The following is a 20,163-nucleotide window of genomic DNA, read 5'->3' as shown; positions in this document are numbered from 1 at the left end:
CCTCTCTCCTCCTCTCCTCCTCTCCTCCTCTCCTCACTCCTCACTCCTCATTCCTCATTCATCATTCCTCTCTCCTCTCTCCTCTCTCCTCTCTCCTCTCTCCTCTCTCCTCTGTCCTCTCTCCTCCTCTCCTCTCTCCTCCTCTCCTCCTCTCCTCCTCTCCTCACTCCTCACTCCTCATTCCTCATTCATCATTCCTCTCTCCTCTCTCCTCTCTCCTCTCTCCTCTGTCCTCTCTCCTCCTCTCCTCTCTCCTCCTCTCCTCCTCTCCTCTCTCCTCCTCTCCTCCTCTCCTCCTCTCCTCTCCTCACCCCTCACTCCTCACTCCTCACTCCTCACTCCTCACTCCGCACTCCTCATTCATCATTCCTCTCTCCTCTCTCCTCTCTCCTCTCTCCTCTGTCCTCTCTCCTCCTCTCCTCTCTCCTCCTCTCCTCCTCTCCTCCTCTCCTCACCCCTCACTCCTCACTCCTCACTCCTCACTCCGCACTCCGCACTCCGCACTCCGCTCTCCTCACTCCTCACTCCGCACTCCTCATTATACACTGACCTGTTTGGCAGATGGTTTTGATATCAATGTTTCATCTTGGGCTAAATTCAACCCCTCCCAACCTGATAGCGCCTCTAACAGGCTTCTGGGAACTAACCTTGAAACCCACATGTAAGAAACATATGAAGGAGAGAAGCTGCTCTCAGAGTCAATGAATACAGAGGAAAATACAAAGTGCAGATGAGACAGACAAGCCCCCCTCACCCCCCCCCCCCCCCCTCCTCCTCCCCGTTCCTTACCAGATCTCCTGCAGCGGGGTGTCCGGGTGCTTCAGGGCCTCCCAGAGCAGGGTCGCACCAGCGTCACCCAGTTTATTCCAACTCAAGTCCAGGTCCAGCAAAGAGCGGTTGGAGCGAAGGGCGGCGGCCAGAGCTGCGCAGGAAGCACCGGTTATCCCACAGTCAAAAAGGCTAAGAAGGGGCGAGAAAGAGAAAGAGAAAGAGAGGATTAAAACATTAACGATTCGAAGGATTTATTACCAACAGCATTAAAAACAAGGTATAAATACCGAGACCAGCAGCTGTCATGGCCCAGGACTCGCTGATCCGAGGTGCACAAGAAACACTTTAACCCTCCCACTGCCGCCTGGTGTCAGTCCTGATGTTGTTGGGGCGCAGGGCCGCATTCACTCCTCGTTTTACACTGACCTGTCTGGTAGATGGTTTTGATAGTAATGTTTCATCTCGGCCTACATTCACCCCCTCTCCTTCTCCCCCACTGCAACCAATGAATAGACGCAGCTGGATGTAGGCACCCGTAATCTACAGGAAATGTAACTTATGGCAGCAGAGGGAGACTCCTTAAAATCTGCATCCTTTGGGGGACATTCTCCTACTCCGTGCACTCAGGGTGCTGATAGCGCCTAAAACAGGCTTCAAAGAGCTTACCCTCAAACCTGCATGTAAGATAAACATATGGAGGAGAGAGGCTGCCCTCAGAGTCAATGAATACAGAGGAAAGTACAAAATGCAGATGATACAGATTAGGCCCCCCCTCCTCCCCCCCCCCCCCCCCCCTGCTCCTAACCGGATCTTCTGCAGCCGGGTGTGCGGGTGCTTCAGGGCCTCCCAGATCAGGGTCGCACCAGCGTCACCCAGTTTATTCTCACTCAAGTCCAGGTCCAGCAAAGAGCGGTTGGAGCGAAGGGCGGCGGCCAGAGCTGCCCAGAAAGCACCGGTTATCCTACACCACCTGAGGCTAAGAAGGAGCGAGAATTAATAATCCTATTGATAGAGAAAAGCCACTCCCCCCCCCCTCCCCCCCCTGCTCCTCACCTCATCTTCTGCAGCCGGGGGTCCGGGTGCTTCAGGGCGTCACAGAGCAGGGTCGCACCAGCGTCACCCAGTTCATTCCTATTCAAGTCCAGGTCCAGCAAAGAGCGGTTGGAGCGAAGGGCGGCGGCCAGAGCTGCACAGGAAGCACCGGTGATCCAACAGTCACAGAGGCTAAGAAGGAGCGAGAGAGAGAGAGAGAGAGAGGGGATTAAAACATTAATAACTCCAAGGATTTATTACTAACGGGATTAAAAACAAGGTATAAATACCGAGACCAGCAGCTGCGCTGGCCCAGGACTCTCTGATCCGAGGTGGACAAGAAACACTTTAACTCCTCCCACTGTATGAATTGATGGAGGACTTTGGGTCCACTTATAAAAGCACATATACCATCTCTTAGTGGGGCCGCTCATGGGATAGATTCCTTTAGTAGACGTTTCGGTCACAGTCACATTACATCAGTTATACACATTTACAATGCAAAGTGCGTCCCCGCGGTGGCATTTGGGGCAGAACTCTGGGGACTCAAGCCTTGCCGTTCAATTCCAGCTCCTGAAAACAAAATGTAAAGAAAGCTATGAAGAATACCCCAGAGTGTCCCAGAGGAAATTGTCCATCAAGAAATGGGAGCAGATGTTATAACTGATTTTGTTTGACTCCGTCCAACACTTCTGTGGCTCTCAATGTGGCTTAAGAGGGAATTGGAATTTAACGGGATGATTGGGGCTGATTGGATACATTTGGAACTGAGTCATCGCATTCCTTGGGTAAGACAACTCTGGGGGGGTTGGGTAAACCACAGTTGTTTAGTCCCCCAGAGCTAATTAGTAAATCAGACAGAGGCTGGTGGAAGAGGCTTTTAGATAACCACTGGTGAGGTGAACAGCGTTTACAACGCAACTTTTACCACGCAGTACCTTTACCACGCAACTTTTACAATGCAAGTCGTTACAATGACTTGCGCTGGGGGGCGCTGTAGGATAGGGAATAGTTTAATTTACTATCCAAAACCTTCCTACTATCCACCGGGACTGGAGTTGGAATAGTAAATTAAACTATTCACTACACAGCGCCCCCCAACGCAAGTCGTTGTAACGACTTGCGTTGTAAAACCCACGTGGTAATGACATACATCCACTGGTGAAGCGTGGCTACAAGTGGCTCAATCCAAAGATGGTTATAAGCACTTTATAATCGTGAACTCCCATTGTAGAAGCCTACTGTAGGAGGCTGGCTGAGTATATGGTGCACACTTATTATAGTGAAGCACCCTGCACTAATCCAGAAAACACTTACGGTGATTCTAGTGCTCTTAGGCAAGCTTAGAAAGCTCTCTGAGTGGTAGTGGAAAGCAGCAATCCCGCTTAGTCCAGGAGGAGTGTTACGCAGCTTGTTTTACCAGAACTAATCATATCATTTCACTAGAACAGGAGCCTGTGACCGGAAGGTTGAGCACAGTCCCCTGGAATAGGTGCATTTGCTCGCTGAGCCATCTCAGCAGAATAGGAGCCCGTGACTTGAAGGTTGAGCACAGTCCCCTGAATAGGTGCATTTGCTTGCTGAGACATCTCACTAGAGCAGGAGCCCGTCACCGGAAGGTTGAGCATAGTCCCCCGGGATAGGTGCATTTGCTCCCTGAGCCATCTCACTAGAATAGGAGCCCGTGACCGGAAGGTTGAGCACAGTCCCCTGGGATAGGTGCATTTGCTCGCTGAGCCATCTCACCAGAATAGGAGCCCGTGACCAGAAGGTTGAGCACAGTCCCCTGGGATCGGTGCATTTGCCCGCTGAGCCATCTCACTAGAATAGGAGCCCGTGACCAGAAGGTTGAGCACAGTCCCCTGGGATCGGTGCATTTGCCCGCTGAGCCATCTCACTAGAATAGGAGCCCGTGACCAGAAGGTTGAGCACAGTCCCCTGGGATAGGTGCATTTGCTCGCTGAGCCATCTCTCCAGAATACGAGCCCATGACCGGAAGGTTGAGCACAGTCCCCTGGGATAGGTGCATTTGCTCGCTGAGCGATCTCACCAGAATAGGAGCCCGTGACCGGAAGGTTGCAGACAGACCCTTGGGATAGGTGCATTTGCTCGCTGAGCCATCTCACCAGAATAGGATCCCATGACCGGAAAGTTGAGCACAGTCCCTTGGGATAGGTGCGTTTGCTCGCTGAGCCATCTCACCAGAATAGGAGCCCGTGACTGGAAAGTTGAGCACAGTCTCTTGGGATAGGTGTGTTTGCTCGCTGAGCCATCTCACTAGAACAGGAGCCCGTGACCGGAAGGTTGAGCACAGTCCCCTGGGATAGGTGCATTTGCTCGCTGAGCCATCTCACCAGAATAGGAGCCCGTGACCGGAAGGTTGAGCACAGTCCCCTGGGATAGGTGCATTTGCTCGCTGAGCCATCTCACCAGAATAGGATCCCATGACCGGAAGGTTGAGTACAGTCCCCTGGGATGGGTGCATTTGCTCGCTGAGCCATCTCACTACAACAGGAGCAGACAGGTGGAAGTCACTGCATCTTATAATAACTGCTGCTAAAAGCAGAAGAAAGGTTCAAACTTTATACCCGTACGAGGAGCTCCTACGTCTGAACCTAACACGGTCTCAGTGAGAATGATGTAACCCCCCCCCCCACCACGTTCCCAAGGACATTCCTACTGGACTCACCTGAGCTCCTTGAGGCGGCTCCGCGGATCCCTCAGCGCCTCACACAGCACAGACACCTCTGGCTCCGGCTTCTCCTTGGAGAAGGGGAAGGAAATAGATGGAATGACCTCATCCCTCATCTCACAGCCGCTGAATCTGTGGAGGAAAGAGCAGCCATGAGCCTCACAGGTGGGTGCAGGGGTCAGTGCAGGGGTCAGCGCAGGGGTCAGGGCAGGGGTCAGCGCAGGGGTCAGGGCAGGGGTCAGGGCAGGGGTCAGCGCAGGGGTCAGGGCAGGGGTCAGGGCAGGGGTTAGTGAAGGGCTCAGTGCAGGGGTCAGTGCAGGGCTCAGTGCAGGGGTCAGTCCAGGGGTCAATGCAGGGGTAAGTGCAGGGGTCAGTGCAGGGGTCAGTGCCGGGGTCAATGCAGGGGTCAGTGCAGGGGTCAGTACAGGCATCAGTCCAGGGGTCAATGCAGGGGTCAGTGCAGGGGTCAGTACAGGGCTCAGTGCAGGGGTCAGTGCAGGGGTCGGTGCAGGGATCAGGGCAGGGGTCAGTGCAGGGGTCGGTGCAGGGGTCAGGGCAGGGGTCAGTGCAGGGCTCAGTGCAGGGCTCAGTGCAGGGGTCAGTTCATGGGTCAGTGCTGGGGTCAGTGCTGGGGTCAGGGCAGGTGTCAGTGTAGGGGTAAGTGCAGGGCTCAGTCCTGGGATTCAGACTGGGGTCAGTGCAGGGGTCAGTGCTGGGCTTCAGACTGGGGTCAGTGCAAGGGTCAGTGTAGGGCTCAGGGCAGGGTTCAGGGCAGGGGTCAGTGCCAGGGTCAGTGCAGGGGTCAGTGCGGGGGTCAGTGCAGGGGTCAGTGCAGGGGTCAGTGCAGGGGTCAGTGCAGGGGTCAGTGCAGGGGTCAGGGCAGGTGTCAGTGTAGGGGTCAGTGCAGGGATCAGTCCAGGGGTCAATGCAGGGGTCAGTGCAGGGGTCAGTGCAGGGGTCAGTGCAGGGGTCAGTGCAGGGGTCAATGTAGGGGTCAGTGCAGGGGTCAGTGCAGGGCTCAGTGCATGGGTCAGTGCTGGGGTCAGGGCAGGTGTCAGTGCAGGGCTCAGTCCTGGGCTTCAGACTGGGGTCAGTGCAGGGGTCAGTGCTGGGCTTCAGACTGGGGTCAGTGCAGGGGTCAGTGCTGGGCTTCAGACTGGGGTCAGTGCAGGGGTCAGTGCAGGGCTCACGGCAGGGCTCAGTGCAGGGGTCAGTGCAGGGCTCTGTGCAGGGGTCGGTGCAGGGGTCAGTGCTGGGGTCAGGGCAGGGGTCAGTGCAGGGGTCAGTGCTGGGGTCAGTGCAGGGGTCAGTGCAGGGGTCAGCGCAGGGCTCAGCACAGGGGTCAGCGCAGGGGTCAGTGCAGGGGTCAGTGCAGGGGTCAGTGCAGAGGTCAGGGTTCAGTGCAGCGGTCAGTGCAAAGGTCATTGCCGGGGTCAGTGCAGGGGTCAGTGCAGTGGTCAGTGCAGGGGTCAGCGCAGGGCTCAGCACAGGGGTCAGCGCAGGGGTCAGCGCAGGGGTCTGTGCAGGGGTCAGTGCAGGGGTCAGTTCAGGGGTCAGTGCGAAGGTCACAGCAGGGGTCACCAATGCAAGCTTTGCTTCACAGGTGTCTTATTTTCTTCAAAATTAAAAAGGGTATTTCTTGTTAATAAGGACAGTAAACATCTAAACAGTGACAGGTCTGATTTGCTCTAGTCCCAGGAGGCGTCAGGGGGACGCCACACCTACCTCTGGCAGCAGAAACGGAAATAGCGCCTAGAAGACTGGACACATGTTTTAAAAGTATTTCTTTGGTGGAGAAACTATGAAGATTGCCGCAGGAGTGACACTAGTTCTTAAGCGAGAGTAACCCAGGACACAAGAGGTTTTACCTCTAGTCACTATGAGTCCCGTAAACCGCGCTATGATCCTGAGTCTAAAGCTCTGCTTTTAAAACTTTAATATAAGTTCATTTTCACATTGAAATGGTTTGTAACAAACTCCACAGGAAACAAATATTGACGGATTATTTACTACTTATTCAACACCAAAGAAGCTCCCAGTGGGGAAGAAAAGAATGAATGAATAAGAGACATCTGTGACTGCCACCAGGGAACTACAGAATGAATGAATGAATGAAGGAAGCACACACAGGGCTCCAATGAGGGAACTACAGAATGAATGAATGAAGCACACACAGGGCTCCAATGAGGAAACTACACAAGGAATGAATGAAGCACACACTGGGGTCCAATGAGGGAACTACACAATGAATGAATGAATGAAGGAAGCACACACAGGGCTCCAATGAGGGAACTACACAATGAATGAATGAAGCACACACTGGGGTCCAATGAGGGAACTACACAATGAATGAATGAATGAATGAAGCACACACTGGGCTCCAATGAGAGAACTACACAATGAATGAATGAAGCACACCCATGGCTCCAATGATTGAACAACACATTGAATGAATGAATGAAGCACACACAGGGCTACAATGAGGGAACTACACAATGAATGAATGAAGCACACACAGGGCTCCAATGAGGGAACTACAGAATGAATGAATGAATGAATGAAGCACACACTGGGCTCCAATGAGAGAACTACACAATGAATGAATGAAGCACACCCAGGGCTCCAATGAGGGAACTACACAATGGATGAATGAAGCACACACTGGGCTCCAATGAGGGAACTACACAATGAATAAATGAAGCACACACTGGGCTCCAATGAGGGAACTACACAATGAATGAATGAAGCACACACAGGGCTCCAATGAGGGAATGACACAATGAATGAATGAATGAATGAATAAATGAATGAAGCCCAGAGCTTCAATGAGGGAACTACACATTGAATGAATGAAGCACACCCCGGGCTCCAATGAGGGAACTACACAATGAATGAATGAATGAAGCACACACAGGGCTCCAATGAAGGAACTACACAATGAAAGAATGAAGCACACACAGGGCTCCAATGAGGGAACTACACAATGAATGAATGAAGCACACACAGGGCTCCAATGAGGGAACTACACAATGAATGAATGAAGCACTCTCAGGGCTCCAATGAGGGAACTACACAATGAATGAATGAAGCACACACAGGGCTCCAATGAGGGAACTACACACTGAATGAATGAAGCACACACAGGGCTCCAATGAGGGAACTACACAATGAATGAATGAAGCACACACAGGGCTCCAATGAGGGAACTACACACTGAATGAATGAAGCACACACAGGGCTCCAATGAGGGAACTACATAATGAATGAATGAAGCACACACAGGGCTCCAATGAGGGAACTACACAATGAAAGAATGAATGAATGAATAAATGAATGAAGCCCAGAGCTTCAATGAGGGAACTACACACTGAATGAATGAAGCACACCCCGGGCTCCAATGAGGGAACTACACAATGAATGAATGAAGCACACACAGGGCTTCAATGAGGGAACTACATAATGAATGAATGTAGCACACACAGGGCTCCAATGAGGGAACTACACAATGGATGAATGAAGCACACACAGGGCTCCAATGAGGGAACTACACAATGAATGAATGAAGCACACACAGGGCTCCAATGATGGAACTACACAATGAAGGAATGAAGCACACACAGGGCTCCAATGAGGGAACTACACAATGGATGAATGAAGCACACACAGGGCTCCAATGAGGGAATGACACAATGAATGAATAGAGCACACACTGGGCTCCGATGAGGGAACTACACAATGAATGAATGAAGCACACACAGGGCTACAATGATTGAACTACACATTACATGAATGAATGAAGCACACACAGGGCTCCAATGAGGGAACTACACAATGAATGAATGAATGAAGCACACACTGGGCTCCAATGAGGGAACTACACAATGAATGAATGAAGCACACACAGGTCTCCAATGAGGGAACTACAAAATGAATGAATGAAGCACACCCATGGCTCCAATGATTGAACTACACATTGAATGAATGAATGAAGCACACACAGGGCTCCAATGAGGGAACTACACAATGAATGAATGAAGCACACACAGGGCTACAATGATTGAACTACACATTGAATGAATGAATGAATGAATGAATGAATGAATGAAGCACACACAGGGCTCCAATGAGGGAACTACACAATGAATGAATGAATGAAGCACACACTGGGCTCCAATGAGGGAACTACACAATGAATGAATGAAACACACACAGGGCTCCAATGAGGGAACTACACAATGAATGAATGAAGCACACACAGGGCTCCAATGAAGGAACTACACAATGAATGAATGAAGCACACACAGGGCTCCAATGAGGGAACTACAGAATGAATGAATGAAGCACACACAGGGCTCCAATGAGGGAACTACACACTGAATGAATGAAGCACATACAGGGCTCCAATGAGGGAACTACATAATGAATGAATGAAGCACACACAGGGCTCCAATGAGGGAACTACACAATGAAAGAATGAATGAATGAATAAATGAATGAAGCCCAGAGCTTCAATGAGGGAACTACACACTGAATGAATGAAGCACACCCCGGGCTCCAATGAGGGAACTACACAATGAATGAATGAAGCACACACAGGGCTCCAATGAGGGAACTACATAATGAATGAATGAAGCACACACAGGGCTCCAATGAGGGAACTACATAATGAATGAATGAAGCACACAGGGCTCCAATGAGGGAACTACATAATGAAAGAATGAAGCACACACAGGGCTCCAATGAGGGAACTACACAATGAAAGAATGAAGCACTCACAGGGCTCCAATGAGGGAACTACACAATAAAAGAATGAAGCACTCACAGTGCTCCAATGAGGGAACTACACAATGAAAGAATGAAGCACTCACAGGGCTCCAATGAGGGAACTACACAATGAAAGAATGAATGAATGAATAAATGAATGACGCCCAGAGCTTCAATGAGGGAACTACACACTGAATGAATGAAGCACACCCCGGGCTCCAATGAGGGAACTACACACTGAATAAATGAAGCACACCCCGGGCTCCAATGACGGAACTACACACTGAATGAATGAAGCACACACTGGGCTCCAATGAGGGAACTACACACTGAATGAATGAAGCACACCCCGGGCTCCAATGACGGAACTACACACTGAATGAATGAAGCACACACTGGGCTCCAATGAGGGAACTACACACTGAATGAATGAAGCACACCCCGGGCTCCAATGAGGGAACTACACACTGAATAAATGAAGCACACCATGGGCTCCAATGACGGAACTACACACTGAATGAATGAAGCACACACTGGGCTCCAATGAGGGAACTACACACTGAATGAATGAAGCACACCCCGGGCTCCAATGAGGGAACTACACACTGAATAAATGAAGCACACCCCGGGCTCCAATGAGGGAACTACACAATTAATGAATGAAGCACACACAGGGCTCCAATGAGGGAACTACATAATGAATGAATGAAGCACACACAGGGCTCCAATGAGGGAACTACACAATGAATGAATGAAGCACACACAGGGCTCCAATGAGGGAACTACATAATGAATGAATGAAGCACACACAGGGCTCCAATGAGGGAACTACACAATGAAAGAATGAAGCACTCACAGGGCTCCAATGAGGGAACTACACAATGAAAGAATGAATGAATGAATAAATGAATAAAGCCCAGAGCTTCAATGAGGGAACTACACATTGAATGAATGAAGCACACCCCGGGCTCTAATGAGGGAACTACACAATGAATGAATGAATGAAGCACACACAGGGCTCCAATGAGGGAACTACACAATGAAAGAATGAAGCACTCACAGGCCTCCAATGAGGGAACTACACAATGAAAGAATGAATGAATGAATAAATGAATGAAGCCCAGAGCTTCAATGAGGGAACTACACACTGAATGAATGAAGCACACCCCGGGCTCCAATGAGGGAACTACACAATGAATGAATGAATGAAGCACACACAGGGCTCCAATGCGGGAACTACACAATGAATGAATGAAGCACACATAGGGCTCCAATGAGGGAACTACACAATGAATGAATGAAGCACACCCAGGGCTCAAATGAGGGAACTACTCAGTGAATGAATGAATGAAGCACACACTGGGCTCCAAGAAGGGAACTACACATAAAATGAATGAAGCACACACTGGGCTCCAATGAGGGAACTACACAATGAATGAATGAAGCACAAACAGGGCTCCAATGAGGGAACTACACACTGAATGAATGAAGCACACACAGGATTCCAAGAAGGGAACTACACATAAAATTAATGAAGCACACACTGGGCTCCAATGAGGGAACTACACAATGAATGAATGAATGAAGCACAAACAGGGCTCCAATGAGGGAACTACACAATGAATGAATGAAGCACACCCATGGCTCCAATGAGGGAACTACACAGTGAATGAAGCACATCCAGGGCTCCAATGAGGGAACTACACAATGAAAGAATGAAGCACTCACAGGGCTCCAATGAGGGAACTACACAATGAAAGAATGAATTAATGAATAAATGAATGAAGCCCAGAGCTTCAATGAGGGAACTACACACTGAATGAATGAAGCATACCCCGGGCTCCAATGAGGGAACTACACAATGAATGAATGAATGAAGCACACACAGGGATCCAATGAGGGAACTACACAATGAATGAATGAAGCACACATAGGGCTCCAATGAGGGATATACACAGTGAATGAATGAATGAAGCACACCCTGGGCTCCAAGAAGGGAACTACACAATGAATGAATGAAGCACAAACAGGGCTCCAATGAGGGAACTCCACACTGAATGAATGAAGCACACACAGGGCTCCAAGAAGGGAACTACACATAAAATGAATGAATCACACGCTGGGCTCCAATGAGGGAACTACACAATGAATGAATGAATGAAGCACAAACAGGGCTCCAATGAGGGAACTACACAATGAATGAATGAAGCACACCCATGGCTCCAATGATTGAACTACACAATGGATGAATGAATGAAGCACACACAGGGCTCCAATGAGGGAACTACACAATGAATGAATGAAGCACACACAGGGCTCCAATGAGGGAACTACATAATGAATGAATGAAGCACACACAGGGCTCCAATGAGGGAACTACACAATGAAAGAATGAAGCACTCACAGGGCTCCAATGAGGGAACTACACAATGAAAGAATGAATGAATGAATAAATGAATGAAGCCCAGAGCTTCAATGAGGGAACTACACACTGAATGAATGAAGCACACCCCGGGCTCCAATGAGGGAACTACACAATGAATGAATGAATGAAGCACACACAGGGCTCCAATGAGGGAACTACACAATGAAAGAATGAAGCACTCACAGGGCTCCAATGAGGGAACTACACAATGAAAGAATGAATGAATGAATAAATGAATGAAGCCCAGAGCTTCAATGAGGGAACTACACACTGAATGAATGAAGCACACCCCGGGCTCCAATGAGGGAACTACACAATGAATGAATGAAGCACACACAGGGCTCCAATGAGGGAACTACATAATGAATGAATGTAGCACACACAGGGCTCCAATGAGGGAACTACACAATGGATGAATGAAGCACACACAGGGCTCCAATGAGGGAACTACACAATGAATGAATGAAGCACACACAGGGCTCCAATGATGGAACTACACAATGAATGAATGAAGCACACGCAGGGCTCCAATGAGGGAACTACACAATGGATGAATGAAGCACACACAGGGCTCCAATGAGGGAATGACACAATGAATGAATAGAGCACACACTGGGCTCCGATGAGGGAACTACACAATGAATGAATGAAGCACACACAGGGCTACAATGATTGAACTACACATTACATGAATGAATGAAGCACACACAGGGCTCCAATGAGGGAACTACACAATGAATGAATGAATGAATGAAGCACACACTGGGCTCCAATGAGGGAACTACACAATGAATGAATGAAGCACACACAGGTCTCCAATGAGGGAACTACAAAATGAATGAATGAAGCACACCCATGGCTCCAATGATTGAACTACACATTGAATGAATGAATGAAGCACACACAGGGCTCCAATGAGGGAACTACACAATGAATGAATGAAGCACACACAGGGCTACAATGATTGAACTACACATTGAATGAATGAATGAATGAATGAATGAATGAATGAAGCACACACAGGGCTCCAATGAGGGAACTACACAATGAATGAATGAATGAAGCACACACTGGGCTCCAATGAGGGAACTACACAATGAATGAATGAAACACACACAGGGCTCCAATGAGGGAACTACACAATGAATGAATGAAGCACACACAGGGCTCCAATGAAGGAACTACACAATGAATGAATGAAGCACACACAGGGCTCCAATGAGGGAACTACAGAATGAATGAATGAAGCACACACAGGGCTCCAATGAGGGAACTACACACTGAATGAATGAAGCACACACAGGGCTCCAATGAGGGAACTACATAATGAATGAATGAAGCACACACAGGGCTCCAATGAGGGAACTACACAATGAAAGAATGAATGAATGAATAAATGAATGAAGCCCAGAGCTTCAATGAGGGAACTACACACTGAATGAATGAAGCACACCCCGGGCTCCAATGAGGGAACTACACAATGAATGAATGAAGCACACACAGGGCTCCAATGAGGGAACTACATAATGAATGAATGAAGCACACACAGGGCTCCAATGAGGGAACTACATAATGAATGAATGAAGCACACAGGGCTCCAATGAGGGAACTACATAATGAAAGAATGAAGCACACACAGGGCTCCAATGAGGGAACTACACAATGAAAGAATGAAGCACTCACAGGGCTCCAATGAGGGAACTACACAATGAAAGAATGAAGCACTCACAGTGCTCCAATGAGGGAACTACACAATGAAAGAATGAAGCACTCACAGGGCTCCAATGAGGGAACTACACAATGAAAGAATGAATGAATGAATAAATGAATGACGCCCAGAGCTTCAATGAGGGAACTACACACTGAATGAATGAAGCACACCCCGGGCTCCAATGAGGGAACTACACAATTAATGAATGAAGCACACACAGGGCTCCAATGAGGGAACTACATAATGAATGAATGAAGCACACACAGGGCTCCAATGAGGGAACTACACAATGAATGAATGAAGCACACACAGGGCTCCAATGAGGGAACTACATAATGAATGAATGAAGCACACACAGGGCTCCAATGAGGGAACTACACAATGAAAGAATGAAGCACTCACAGGGCTCCAATGAGGGAACTACACAATGAAAGAATGAATGAATGAATACATGAATGAAGCCCAGAGCTTCAATGAGGGAACTACACATTGAATGAATGAAGCACACCCCGGGCTCTAATGAGGGAACTACACAATGAATGAATGAATGAAGCACACACAGGGCTCCAATGAGGGAACTACACAATGAAAGAATGAAGCACTCACAGGCCTCCAATGAGGGAACTACACAATGAAAGAATGAATGAATGAATGAATGAATGAAGCCCAGAGCTTCAATGAGGGAACTACACACTGAATGAATGAAGCACACCCCGGGCTCCAATGAGGGAACTACACAATGAATGAATGAATGAAGCACACACAGGGCTCCAATGCGGGAACTACACAATGAATGAATGAAGCACACATAGGGCTCCAATGAGGGAACTACACAATGAATGAATGAAGCACACCCAGGGCTCAAATGAGGGAACTACTCAGTGAATGAATGAATGAAGCACACACTGGGCTCCAAGAAGGGAACTACACATAAAATGAATGAAGCACACACTGGGCTCCAATGAGGGAACTACACAATGAATGAATGAAGCACAAACATGGCTCCAATGAGGGAACTACACACTGAATGAATGAAGCACACACAGGATTCCAAGAAGGGAACTACACATAAAATTAATGAAGCACACACTGGGCTCCAATGAGGGAACTACACAATGAATGAATGAATGAAGCACAAACAGGGCTCCAATGAGGGAACTACACAATGAATGAATGAAGCACACCCATGGCTCCAATGAGGGAACTACACAATGAATGAAGCACATCCAGGGCTCCAATGAGGGAACTACACAATGAAAGAATGAAGCACTCACAGGGCTCCAATGAGGGAACTACACAATGAAAGAATGAATTAATGAATAAATGAATGAAGCCCAGAGCTTCAATGAGGGAACTACACACTGAATGAATGAAGCATACCCCGGGCTCCAATGAGGGAACTACACAATGAATGAAGCACACACAGGGATCCAATGAGGGAACTACACAATGAATGAATGAAGCACACATAGGGCTCCAATGAGGGATATACACAGTGAATGAATGAATGAAGCACACCCTGGGCTCCAAGAAGGGAACTACACAATGAATGAATGAAGCACAAACAGGGCTCCAATGAGGGAACTACACACTGAATGAATGAAGCACACACAGGGCTCCAAGAAGGGAACTACACATAAAATGAATGAATCACACGCTGGGCTCCAATGAGGGAACTTCACAATGAATGAATGAATGAAGCACAAACAGGGCTCCAATGAGGGAACTACACAATGAATGAATGAAGCACACCCATGGCTCCAATGATTGAACTACACAATGGATGAATGAATGAAGCACACACAGGGCTCCAATGAGGGAACTACACAATGAATTAATGAAGCACACACAGGGCTCCAATGAGGGAACTACATAATGAATGAATGAAGCACACACAGGGCTCCAATGAGGGAACTACACAATGAAAGAATGAAGCACTCACAGGGCTCCAATGAGGGAACTACACAATGAAAGAATGAATGAATGAATAAATGAATGAAGCCCAGAGCTTCAATGAGGGAACTACACACTGAATGAATGAAGCACACCCCGGGCTCCAATGAGGGAACTACACAATGAATGAATGAATGAAGCACACACAGGGCTCCAATGAGGGAACTACACAATGAAAGAATGAAGCACTCACAGGGCTCCAATGAGGGAACTACACAATGAAAGAATGAATGAATAAATAAATGAATGAAGCCCAGAGCTTCAATGAGGGAACTACACACTGAATGAATGAAGCACACCCCGGGCTCCAATGAGGGAACTACACAATGAATGAATGACTGAATGAAGCACACACAGGGCTCCAATATGGGAACTACACAATGAATGAAGCACACACAGGGCTCCAATGAGGGAACTACACAATGAATGAATGAAGCACACACAGGGCTCCAATGAGGGAACTACACAATGAATGAATGAAGCACACACAGGGCTCCAATGAGGGAACTACACAATGAATGAATGAAGCACACACAGGGCTCCAATGAGGGAACTACACACTGAATGAAGCACACACAGGACTCCAATGAGGGAACTACATAATGAATGAATGAAGCACACACAGGGCTCCAATGAGGGAACTACACAATGAAAGAATGAATGAATGAATAAATGAATGAAGCCCAGAGCTTCAATGTGGGAACTACACACTGAATGAATGAAGCACACCCCGGGCTCCAATGAGGGAACTACACAATGAATGAATGAAGCACACACAGGGCTCCAATGAGGGAACTACATAATGAATGAATGTAGCACACACAGGGCTCCAATGAGTGGACTACACAATGGATGAATGAAGCACACACAGGGCTCCAATGAGGGAACTACACAATGAATGAATGAAGCATACACAGGGCTCCAATGATGGAACTGCACAATGAATGAATGAAGCACACACAGGGCTCCAATGAGGGAACTACACAATGGATGAATGAAGCACACACAGGGCTCCAATGAGGGAATGACACAATGAATGAATAGAGCACACACTGGGCTCCAATGAGGGAACTACACAATGAATGAATGAAGCACACACAGGGCTACAATGATTGAACTACACATTGAATGAATGAATGAAGCACACACAGGGATCCAATGAGGGAACTACACAATGAATGAATGAATGAAGCACACACTGGGCTCCAATGAGGGAACTACACAATGAATGAATGAAGCACACACAGGTCTCCAATGAGGGAACTACAAAATGAATGAATGAAGCACACTCATGGCTCCAATGATTGAACTACACATTGAATGAATGAATGAAGCACACACAGGGCTCCAATGAGGGAACTACACAATGAATGAATGAAGCACACACAGGGCTACAATGATTGAACTACACATTGAATGAATGAATGAAGCACACACAGGGCTCCAATGAGGGAACTACACAATGAATGAATGAATGAAGCACACACTGGGCTCCAATGAGGGAACTACACAATGAATGAATGAAGCACACACAGGTCTCCAATGAGGGAACTACAACATGAATGAATGAAGCACACCCATGGCTCCAATGATTGAACTACACATTGAATGAATGAATAAAGCACACACAGGGCTCCAATGAGGGAACTACACAATGAATGAATGAATGAAGCACACACTGGGCTCCAATGAGGGAACTACACAATGAATGAATGAAGCACACACAGGTCTCCAATGAGGGAACTACAAAATGAATGAATGAAGCACACCCATGGCTCCAATGATTGAACTACACATTGAATGAATGAATGAAGCACACACAGGGCTCCAATGAGGGAACTACACAATGAATGAATGAAGCACACACAGGGCTCCAATGAGGGAACTATACAATGAATGAATGAAGCACACACAGGGCTCCAATGAGGGAACTACATAATGAATGAATGAAGCACACACAGGGCTCCAATGAGGGAACTACACAATGAATGAATGAAGCACACACAAGGCTCCAATGAGGGAACTACATAATGAATGAATGAAGCACACACAGGGCTCCAATGAGGGAACTACACAATGAAAGAAAGAATGAATGAATAAATGAATGAAGCCCAGAGCTTCAATGAGGGAACTACACACTGAATGAATGAAGCACACCCCGGGCTCCAATGAGGGAACTACACAATGAATGAATGAAGCACACACAGGGCACCAATGAGGGAACTACATAATGAATGAATGAAGCACACACAGGGCTCCAATGAGGGAACTACATAATGAATGAATGAAGCACACACAGGGCTCCAATGAGGGAACTACATAATGAAAGAATGAAGCACACACAGGGCTCCAATGAGGGAACTACACAATGAAAGAATGAAGCACTCACAGGGCTCCAATAAGGGAACTACACAATGAAAGAATGAAACACTCACAGTGCTCCAATGAGGGAACTGCACAATGAAAGAATGAAGCACTCACAGGGCTCCAATGAGGGAACTACACAATGAAAGAATGAATGAATGAATAAATGAATGAAGCCCAGAGCTTCAATGAGGGAACTACACACTGAATGAATGAAGCACACCCCAGGCTCCAATGAGGGAACTACACAATTAATGAATGAAGCACACACAGGGCTCCAATGAGGGAACTACATAATGAATGAATGAAGCACACACAGGGCTCCAATGAGGGAACTACACAATGAATGAATGAAGCACACACAGGGCTCTAATGAGGGAACTACATAATGAATGAATGAAGCACACACAGGGCTCCAATGAGGGAACTACACAATGATAGAATGAAGCACTCACAGGGCTCCAATGAGGGAACTACACAATGAAAGAATGAATGAATGAATACATGAATGAAGCCCAGAGCTTCAATGAGGGAACTACACATTGAATGAAGGAAGCACACCCCGGGCTCCAATGAGGGAACTACACAATGAATGAATGAATGAAGCACACACAGGGCTCCAATGAGGGAACTACACAATGAAAGAATGAAGCGCTCACAGGCCTCCAATGAGGGAACTACACAATGAAAGAATGAATGAATGAATAAATGAATGAAGCCCAGAGCTTCAATGAGGGAACTACACACTGAATGAATGAAGCACACCCCGGGCTCCAATGAGGGAACTACACAATGAATGAATGAATGAAGCACACACAGGGCTCCAATGAGGGAACTACACAATGAATGAATGAAGCACACATAGGGCTCCAATGAGGGAACTACACAAAGAATGAATGAAGCACACCCAGGGCTCAAATGAGGGAACTACTCAGTGAATGAATGAATGAAGCACACACTGGGCTCCAAGAAGGGAACTACACATAAAATGAATGAAGCACACACTGGGCTCCAATGAGGGAACTACACAATGAATGAATGAAGCACAAACAGGGCTCCAATGAGGGAACAACACAATGAATGAATGAAGCACACACAGGGCTCCAAGAAGGGAACTACACATAAAATTAATGAAGCACACACTGGGCTCCAATGAGGGAACTACACAATGAATGAATGAATGAAGCACAAACAGGGCTCCAATGAGGGAACTACACAATGAATGAATGAAGCACACCCATGGCTCCAATGAGGGAACTACACAATGAATGAAGCACATCCAGGGCTCCAATCAGGGAACTACACAATGAAAGAATCAAGCACTCACAGGGCTCCAATGAGGGAACTACACAATGAAAGAATGAATGAATGAATAAATGAATGAAGCCCAGAGCTTCAATGAGGGAACTACACACTGAATGAATGAAGCACACCCCGGGCTCCAATGAGGGAACTACACAATGAATGAATGAATGAAGCACACACAGGGCTCCAATGAGGGAACTACACAATGAATGAATGAAGCACACATAGGGCTCCAATGAGGGAACTACAAAATGAATGAATGAAGCACACCCAGGGCTCAAATGAGGGAACTACTCAGTGAATGAATGAATGAAGCACACACTGGGCTCCAAGAAGGGAACTACACAATGAATGAATGAAGCACAAACAGGGCTCCAATGAGGGAACTACACACTGAATGAATGAAGCACACACAGGGCTCCAAGAAGGGAACTACACATAAAATGAATGAAGCACACACTGGGCTCCAATGAGGGAACTACACAATGAATGAATGAATGAAGCACAAACAGGGCTCCAATGAGGGAACTACACAATGAATGAAAGAAGCACACCCATGGCTCCAATGATTGAACTACACAATGGATGAATAAATGAAGCACACACAGGGCTCCAAAGAGGGAACTACACAATGAGTGAATGAAGCACACACAGGGCTCCAATGAGGGAACTACATAATGAATGAATGAAGCACACCGAGGGCTCCAATGAGGGAACTACACAATGAAAGAATGAAGCACTCACAGGGCTCCAATGAGGGAACTACACAATGAAAGAATGAATGAATGAATAAATGAATGAAGCCCAGAGCTTCAATGAGGGAACTACACACTGAATGAATGAAGCACACCCCGGGCTCCAATGGGGAACTACACAATGAATGAATGAATGAAGCACACACAGGGCTCCAATGAGGGAACTACACAATGAAAGAATGAAGCACTCACTGGGCTCCAATGAGGGAACTACACAATGAAAGAATGAATGAATGAATAAATGAATGAAGCCCAGAGCTTCAATGAGGGAACTACACACTGAATGAATGAAGCACACCCCGGGCTCCAATGAGGGAACTACACAATGAATGAATGAATGAATGAAGCACACACAGGGCTCCAATGAGGGAACTACACAATGAATGAATGA

The 20,163-nt window shown here is 47.4% G+C and overlaps 1 protein-coding gene across 1 annotated transcript in view; it reads right to left on the bottom strand.

Moving 5' to 3' along the window:
• Positions 1-785: 785 nt before the first annotated feature.
• Positions 786-20,163, bottom strand: part of LOC147736917 (NACHT, LRR and PYD domains-containing protein 12-like) — a 307,564-nt gene continuing 288,186 nt past the window's right edge. Inside the window, exons 5-8 of the mRNA XM_086963257.1 lie at positions 4,493-4,560; positions 1,825-1,995; positions 1,577-1,747; positions 786-960 (exon numbers count right to left, since the gene is read on the bottom strand). Coding sequence (XP_086819383.1) covers positions 786-960; positions 1,577-1,747; positions 1,825-1,995; positions 4,493-4,560 — 585 coding nt within the window. The remainder of the gene's footprint in view (positions 961-1,576; positions 1,748-1,824; positions 1,996-4,492; positions 4,561-20,163) is intronic.

The sequence above is a fragment of the Lissotriton vulgaris genome, chromosome 1_1, assembly GCF_964263255.1.
Source record: "Lissotriton vulgaris chromosome 1_1, aLisVul1.2, whole genome shotgun sequence".
NCBI classification, from domain to species: Eukaryota; Metazoa; Chordata; class Amphibia; order Caudata; family Salamandridae; genus Lissotriton; species Lissotriton vulgaris.
This window is presented reverse-complemented; position numbering and strand designations above follow the sequence as displayed.